This window comes from Manis pentadactyla, chromosome 1, assembly GCF_030020395.1.
Source record: "Manis pentadactyla isolate mManPen7 chromosome 1, mManPen7.hap1, whole genome shotgun sequence".
Taxonomy (NCBI): Eukaryota; Metazoa; Chordata; class Mammalia; order Pholidota; family Manidae; genus Manis; species Manis pentadactyla.
Window position 1 is genome coordinate 101684006 of NC_080019.1, and position 9239 is coordinate 101693244.

The following is a 9239-nucleotide window of genomic DNA, read 5'->3' on the forward strand; positions in this document are numbered from 1 at the left end:
GTGATAGCTGGTACCTAGAATTGTCATGTATATAAATGTTGAATCACTATGTTGTACACCTGAAACTAATGTAATGTGATACTGTGTGTCAAGTACCCTTCAATAAAAAAAAATAATAATTATCTACAAAAAAAAATAATAATAATAATAATAATAATAATGAATTTGCTAAAGCTTCAAGAACAAAATCAATACACAGAAATCTGTTGTGTGTCTATAAAATAATGTACTAGCAGGAAAAGAAATTAAGAAGACAATGCCATTTACAATTGCATCAAAAAGAATAGAATACCTGGGAATAGATCTAACCAAGGAGGTTAAAGACCTGTACTCTGGAAACTGTAAGACACTGATGAAAGAAATTGAAGATGACCCAAATACATGGAAAGATTTCCTATCCATGCTCATGGATGGGAAGAGTTAACACTGTGTAAATGGCCATATTACCCCAAATCTACAGATTCAGTGCAATCCCTATAAAATACCAATCATATTTTTCACAGAACTAGAGCAAATCGTTCCACAAAAAAAGCCCAAATAGCTCAGGCAATCTTGAGATAGAACAAAGCAGGAAGTATCATTCTTATTTCAAACTATACTGCAAAGCTACAGTAATCACAGTATGGTACTGGCACAAGAACGGATACATAGACCAGTAGCACAGAGTAGAGAGCGCAGAGAAATAAACCCACACCTATAAGAACAATCGATCTATGACAAAGGAGTTAGAATATTCAATGAGGCAAAGATAGTCTCTTCAATAAATGGTGTTGGGAAAACTGGACATTTACATGCCAAAGAATGATACTGGACCAGTATCTTATACCTACACAAAAATAAACTCAAAATGAATCCAAGACCTAAATGTGATGCCAGAAACCATAAAGCTTCTAGAAGAAAATATAGGCAATAAACTCTTGAATATCAACATTAGTAATTTTTTCCAATGTCTCTGTCTCTCCAGGCAAGGGAAATAAAAGCAAATTCAAACTGAAAAGCTCCTGCACAGCAAAGGAAACCATCAACAAAACAAAAAGGCAACTAACTGTATGGGAGAAGTTATTTGCAAATAGTATGTCCAATAAAGGGCTAATATTAAAAATATATTAAAAACTTATACAACTCAACATAAAAAAATCCAATTAAATCAGCAGAGGGAGGACCTGAGTAGACATTTTTCCAAAGGAGTCATACAGACGGCCAACAGATACATGAAAAGATGTTCACTATCACTAATCATCAGGGAAATGTAAATCAAAACCACAATGAGATACCACCTGACACCAGTCAGATTGGCTAATATCAACAAGACAAAAAGTAACAAGTGTGCTGGTGAGGATGTGGAGAAAAGAGAACCCTTATACATTGGTGATGGGAATTAAATTGGGCTAGCCACTATGGAAAGCAGTATGAAGGCTTCTCAAAAAACTAAACATAGAAATACCATATGACCTAGTAATTCTACTTCTGGGAATTTACCTGAAGAAAACAAAATCACTGATTTGAAAAGATACATGCACTCCTATGGTTATCACAGCATTATTTATAATAGTCAATATGTGGAAGCTACCTTAAATGTCCATCAAAAGATGAATGGATAAAGAAGATGCAGCACATATATATATGTGGAATATTACTCAGCCATAAAAAAGAATGAAATTTTGTCTTTTGTGACAATGTGGATAGACCTAGAGTATATTATTCTAAGTGAAATGTCAGAGAAAAGACAAATACCATGTGACTTGACTTATATGTGGAATCTAAACAGAACAAACAAAACAGAGACTCAGTCACAGATAACATACTGGTGGATGGGTGAAATAAGTGAAAGGGATAAAGAAGTACAAAAATCCAATTATAAAATAAATTAGTCATGGGGATAAAAGTATATGCTGAATGTAGTCAATAATATTGTAGTGGCTTTGTATGTTGGCAAATGATAACTAAATTGTGGTGAGCATTTAGTCATGTATATAACTGTTGTATATCTGATATGTGTTGTAAAGCTTCTACACACATTTTTGTACAAGTCTTTTTGTGGACATGTGTTTTCATTTCTCTTGAGTAGATACCTGGGAGTAGGAGTACTGAATGCAATGGTAGTTGAATATTTAACATTGTTAAGAAACCTCCAAATTGATTAAGCATTGTCTGAGAAGTCTAGTTACTTCCTTGCCAATCGTCTTTTTAATTTTAGGTATTCTATTAGGTGTACCACAGTATCTCGTTGTGGTTTACATTTGCCTTCCCCCAATGTTTAAATTGGGGAATTTTACTCTGTTTAAATCTTTTGCCCATTTTTCTGACAGCCTAATTGTCTTACTGAGTTTAAGAGTTCTTTTATATTCTGGGTCCACGTCATTGGTCAGATATTGTGAATATTTTATCCCATTCCACAACTGACCTTTTCATTTTCTTAACTGTGCTTTTAAAAAGAAGTAAATGTTTGTTAATAAAGTCCAGTTTATCAACTTGTGTGTGCATGTGCACATGCATATCCTAAGAAAGCTGTTTCTACAATTATGGATTGCCTAGTGCTTCCAGAATTCAGAATTCATGTCCACGCTCTATGTGATCTTATTTGGAAAGAGGTTTTTGTAATGTCATATGGGATTAGACTGGATCCTAAATCCAGTGACTAGCATTCTTACAAAAAGAGGAGAGGACACATAGGGGAGAAGGTCATGTAAAGATGGAGGCAGAGATTGGTGTTATGCTATCACAAACTAGGGAATGCCAGGAGTCACTGGAAGCTGGAAAAGGTATTAAGTGTTCTCTTCTAGAGCCTTCAAAGGGAGTGTGGCTCTGCGGGCATCTTGATTTCAGACTTCGGGTCTCCAGTACTGAGAATAAATTTCTGTTGTTTAAGCCACCCAGTGTAATGGAACCTAGTACACCCACCCAGGAAGGATCAGAGAGATTTTCTCCTGTTCTCTTCTACAAGTTTCTTTACATTTAGTCTTAGCCATTTTTAGTTTATTTTTGTGTATGGTATGAATTAAGGGTTATGGTTTATTTTTCCCATTATGGATATCTACTTTCCAGCACCATTTGTAAATGAGTATCCTTTCCCCCATTAAATTGCCTTGCACTTTTGTTGAAAATAAGTTGACCGTAAATTTGTGGGTGTTTGGATCCTCTTCTGTTCCATTGATTTATAGTATTATTCTTATGCTGATACCACCTCTTTATTTCTGTACCTTTATAACAAGTCTTAAAACCAAGTAATGTAAGTCTTCCAACTTTGTTTTCTTAAAAATTATTTTGGCTCTGTTTGGTCCTTTACTTTCCAGTATAATTTTAGGTTCAACTTACCAATTTTTATAAAAAATTTGTTGAGGTTCCAATCCATGATATATGTCTTCATTGACTTAGATCTTCTTTAGTTTCTTTCTTCAATGTTTAAAATTTTAAGAATACTATTTCATGTGCTTTGTCATACTTTTCTCTAAATGTTTTTTGATGCTATTGTTTTTCATTTTCCATTTTACACTCACATAGAAATAATTTTAAAAAATTGACCTGCAACTTTGCTAAATTCACTTGTTACTTCTAGTAGCTTTTATTGTAATTTCTTAAATTTTCTAAGTACATAACCAGGTCACCCATGATTAAAGACAGTTAAGAGTGGACAGTTGACATCTTTGCGTATTTATGATCATTGGCTGAACTCTTTCATTACTAAGCATGAGGCTAGATGTAGGTTTTTCTTAAATTTTTTTATCTGGTTGGGAAATTCCCTTCTATTGTTAAGAGTTTTTATAATGTTGGATTTTGCTAAATACTTTTTCTGTGTTTATTCAGGTAATCATGTAGTTCTTCTTTATTCTGTTTACATGGTGAATTACATTGGTTTTCTAATGTTAAATCAAGCTTGCACTTTACGATATGTTCTTATATATTGGATTTGTGATACTTTGTTAAGGATTTTTGATTCTGTGTTCTTGAAGGATGTTGATTTATAATTTAGTTTTCTTGCAGTCTTTGTTTTTGGTATCAGGGTAATTGTTTTGTAAAACAAGTTGGGAGCTGTCTCCTCTCTTCCATTGTCTTCTGTTTGGTATTCCTCCCTTAAATGTTTGGTAGAATTCCTCAATGAAGACATTTGAGCCTAGTTTTCTTTGTAGGAAGGTTTTTAGGTACAAAATCAGTTTAATTATAATAGGGATTTTTGGGGGGATCTTTTTGAATGAGTTTTGGTAGTGTCTTTCCAGAAATTTGTCTATTTCACCACAGCTGTCTCATTTATTAAAGTTATTCATAATAGTCCCTTCTTATCTGTTTTAATGTTTGTAGGAGCTGTAGTGAGGTGCTGTGTTTCCTAATTTTGGTAAGCTCTTTGGCTAGAGGTTTATCGATTTTACTGTTTGCTTGTTGAATTTCAAAGAACCAACTTCAATCATTAGTTTTGTTTTTTTTAAGTTTCATTGTTTTCTGCTCTTATATCCATCCTTTGGCTTACTTTAGAGGTAGTTCACCCTTCTTTTTCTTAAGGTGGAAATTTAGGTCACCTTCTTTTCCAATATAGGAAATATAGAAAATGAGAACAAAACAATGCAAAAGCAATTAAAATACTGGAAATTAAATTTGAAATTCGATTTTACCAATTTCCCGACATTTGCATTGTTGCCTTTCTACTATAGCTTTTTTATTTTTAGTCTGATAAATAATACATGCTGTTAAAAAATTGCAAAGGGTACAGAGAATCATAAGGAATTGTATTAGTCAGGATTGGCCATAACAAATAATCACAAAATTCTTGCAGCTTAATAGAACTTTTATTTCTTGCACATACTACACATTTGTGAATCAGGGGCTTTGCTTCACACAGTCACTGAATGACCCAGGTTGACAAAGGCTCCACCATCTTGAGCTGTACCAGCTGGAACACATAGCTTCTTTATTCTTTGTAGCCAAAAAGAGAACCTGAAGGTGCTCTCATTGGCCATTAAATATGTTCACCTGATAGCTTGTTGGCCAGAAATAGCTACATGGGCCACCTACCTGGAAGAGTCAAGGATCTAAAATCTTCCCATGGGCTTAAAAGCACAGCAGCAGCAATATGGATGAGCTCTAGACTCCATACCCCAGGAAAAATGTAGGAGTCACCCATCTTCCTACTCCGAGATAATCCCTCCCTATCTTCCTGCCTGGCTTCACTGACCTTCCTCATGGCCAACTGTACGTTAGGTTTGGTGGAAATTCCTATTGTGATCTGACTGATCATTGAGTCGGGTCTTGTGCTCTACCTTTGAAACTCTTACTTGATTTTTTTAGTATATAAATGAGACCCGGAAAGGGACAAATAAAGAATCCATTCCTAGTTGCCTTAACAACATGGAAAGTTCAAGTTTCTTTTTAAAACTTAGCTTTAGAATACCTCTGAAAGATACACAACTGGTAACAGTGGTTTTATCTACGGAGGGAAACTGGGCTGGATAGTGATGAGTGGGAAGTGAGGGGTGCTGAAAGGGTGGTAGGATGGGTAATTTTCACTGCATATACTTCTGTAACTTGAATTTTATACCATGCAAGTTATATTACCTATTTTTAAAAACAAGTTAAATAAAAAACTGTGCTTTCAAGTCAAGGTCACACTAATTCTCTAGGGTAAAGATACCAGACTAGGAATATAGACATCTTCAGTGAGATCAGTTAAAGGTCAAAAGGCCGGAGCAACTTGGCCTGGAATGTTTGAGTGTTCTGCAAGGGTATCAGCATAACCTGTGACTTCACTGCCCAGCCCACCTTGAAGGCAGAGCAGGTGGTACAAGTCCACACCCTAAGCCCTCAATTCCCCAAAATCCTCAACTGCCTATAAATCTCCTAGACAATGCACCACCCCAGGCTCTCTTGTCCTCTCCTGGCGTGAGCCAGGAGCTCTGTCCTCTCACTTTATTTCTAAATAAAAGCCTGTACCTTGCTCTCCTAAAAAAGAAACAAAAAAAACAAAAAACAAAAAAAACCTGTGCTTTTTATATTTTCTTAGTCTTCTATATTGAATCTGATTATACTATGTAAATGAATGAAAAAGCAAACATCTGTTTTTTAAAAAGTTGTCAGAGTTGAATGACACTTTTTTTTCACTGAATTTTGACATCATCAAGCAAGGACCACATTTTGAAGTTTATTTATACTTACCTTTTGGAGAAATAAGATTACATTATCCAAATAATTACAGTCCTTTGGGTGCCAGGAATCAACATAGTCACTCTCATTAGAGTGTTAGCTTTTTGGAAAGCTTTTTCGCATGAACTGGGTGGGTCCTTTCTACATTTCCGGTTTTGAGTTCAGCCATAACTGTGGCTTACTGAAGAACCCTGAGCTTGGAGATCAGCCCAGAGGTGGAACTTTGGCTTCAACACTTACCAGTCATGCCGCCTCAGGAAATGTGCTCATTAATCCTAAGTCTGTTTCTTCATGAGGAAGAAAAATAATATATATCCCCATGATTGTTTAAGGATTAGATATAAAGTTATATATATAAAACTACTGGGCGAGGCTCAATACATTATTTCTCCCACAGGCTTTCTCCATTCTGGATCAGCAAATCCAGTTATAGTGCTGATCCATTTACAATAAAATAGACCAAGGTTAATTGTGCTTCCCTTCCCATCCTTGTTAATGCAGATCGTTTTATCAAACTTTTCTGTGACTGCATAACACAACTATTTGATTGTTAACCTTTCTTTATTCTCAAACTTATGAAGGTACAGAAGACTTTCCAAAAGCTACATGATGTGTAATGTCACAATGATTAGATATAGATGAGAATTCGGCTATCTGTATTGAGCCAGACACCAAAGCAATTTGTGAAATGTGACAGAGTGCCATTCTACCCACTACATTTTTCTGTGCGGGAAAATATAGTAATTTCTCATTTCAAAAAATGTTACTTATGTTAACATGTAACAAGTTGTCAAAAAGTTCTGAAAGCAAATAATTTGAGAACTGCTGGTGTAGACTCTGATGCCTATGGATGAAAACTGCAATGTAAGCAAGACTTCTTAAAACAAGTGGCATATTACATGCACCTATCTCCCAGGGTCTTTGGTGGACTTACAGTCTAAGTATCTCCTTTTTTCTTTTCACTGGAAAAAATAAAAGCAGCTAGATAACTGGCTCTAATCACACAGAAAGTTATAAATTTTCTAAGCAGAGATCTGGAGCCAGTTACAGTGAACTCCAGTTATTAAGATGGTTATTAATTACGGTTATTTTTGTTTTCTTTCACACAGATTTTATTCACATGGCATTTTGGTATGCCAGGAACCAAAAGTAAGTCAGACAGTAAAACTGAAATAAAATAGGAAGATCGTCAGCCAAGAAGGACTGCAGGATTTGAAAGCAGAGTTAAGTATGGTATATTAAGAATTAATTGGGTTTTAAATAGAAAAGCAGAGACTGGGTCGGTGAAAAGAATTCATGGTTTGTTTCCCTCAGACCCTGCTAATAAACTGGTCAGATCACCAAGCAAGCCCAAAGAGACCTTGAAAAGGACTTCCACATTTTCTTTAGTTGTATATGAAGCATGCAAGTTGATTCCTAAGTAGTTTAAAAAACAATCATTCAGGAAAAGAAACATTTTATAAATCCCTGAATCTCTATAGTTAATCTGAACATTTTTCAAGGGAAAATTTGGGACAAATAGCCTATCAAGGGAACTTTTTGTCCTGTCTTGGGAATTTGCTTAAAGAACAAAATATTAGAATTTTGAATAGTTTAGTGGTTTATGGAAGACATAGGGTATAAAATTGGTGTCATCTAAGAAAGTTTTGGTTTTCCATGATCATGGTCGTCAGGAAAAAAACCAAAACCAGATTTTCTGATATACTTCCTTTTGATTGCTTTTCGTTCCCTCAAGGTGTGTATAATATCTTCCCTAGATCTTCTGCCCCACCCCCCACCCCCGGTTTCTTCCAGCTCTGTGATTCTCTCACATTTTCCATTTCAGACTTCTTTCTCCAATCCTCTTTTAAAGAGGTTTCTTGGTCAGGGCTTTATTGGTGGTGGTAGCTGCTCTTCATCTTCCACTTTCTGCCCTTTGCTGCCCTTCCTTAGCTTCTAAGTGAAACTCAGGTTACTTCCCTCCTCCAGGGACTAGCCTGCTTCTTTGGCCTTCCAACTGGCCCGGCTCTGAGCGTCAGTGATGAAATGGAAACTTGGGACACTTCCTTTGAGGTTACTGAATCATGGATTCTTTAGCTTAACTTATTTAATTTTGGATAGGCATTATAGAGGATAAAACCATTTTATACAAATAATTTTTTTCTTTTATCCTAAAGATCCTTTTTCTAAAAAAAAAAAACAGGTCCTTATAAATATGAAACCACACTATTTCCCTTTCTCACACCCATTCTAAACCAACATTTGCTATTTAAAAAACAACGTGACAGCCTGTTTTTTCTTGTCACAAGGAGGATTTCAGTCTTATTCCATCCAGGCTTCCTTATTTAAGCAACACCATTTATAATACCATTTATAAGGTTTGTCAAGGTGGTAGCCATGATTGTATATCAAAGTATATGCCCTTTGTATATCAAAGTCTGGAATGAAACTTTCAGGAGAGGGGGAAGTCAAACTATATAGTATATTTTAGTACAGAAAAAAATTGAGCAAACAAAATAATTTGTTTCATTGGTTTTTCTTGATCTAGAGTTATGAAAATAGGTATTGAATGCTTTTTTTATAATTGTCTTCACATACATACATTGTGTACCTTAGTAAGTGAGCTTCTGACATGGTAGATTTGTGGCCATAAGAATATGTTAAGAAAAAATTCATGACTTTTGTTAAGGAATGGTAAGGCAAGCTTTATTCAGGACCATTGTACTATGTGTAGGGGCCAGTGCAGTGGGGTTCTGTTATAGGGGAGATCCTGGGCTCAACTCCAAATACAAGGAAAAGCAGGAATATATAGCCATGGAGAAGGGTGGATTTCAGTGGATGAGATATTATTGAGGAAACATCAAGGATAAGAGGGAATTCAAGCTAAACTGGCTAACAGGATTCTTACTCAAGACAGGCCAGGGTGATAGGTCATCACCCGGTGATGGTGGGGAATAAGGAAACCTGATCAGGTATTGAGGATGGAGAAATGCTGGCTAACGTGACTAAGCAGGATTCTTGCTAAAACTGGACAATGGGAAGATGAATACAGAAGCTCAAAAGTCATGGCCTAGTTGAGAAGAGTTGGACTCTCTTGTCAACTTAGGGTTCAACCTATCAACAGAACTGAT

The 9239-nt window shown here is 35.6% G+C and overlaps 1 protein-coding gene across 5 annotated transcripts in view; it reads left to right on the forward strand.

Moving 5' to 3' along the window:
• The window catches only part of GPR160 (G protein-coupled receptor 160), a 47888-nt gene that overhangs the window by 20207 nt on the left and 18442 nt on the right, over window positions 1-9239 (forward strand). For 4 of the 5 annotated variants that reach the window (XR_008996947.1, XR_008996951.1, XM_057499914.1 and 1 more), the window contains exon 3: window positions 7239-7352. Coding sequence is in view for 1 of the 5 variants with exons in the window: in XM_057499914.1 (XP_057355897.1) it covers window positions 7239-7310 (72 nt within the window). In the remaining 4 variants the exon portion in view is untranslated. The remainder of the gene's footprint in view (window positions 1-7238; window positions 7353-9239) is intronic. The other variant, XM_057499909.1, reaches the window with a different exon arrangement.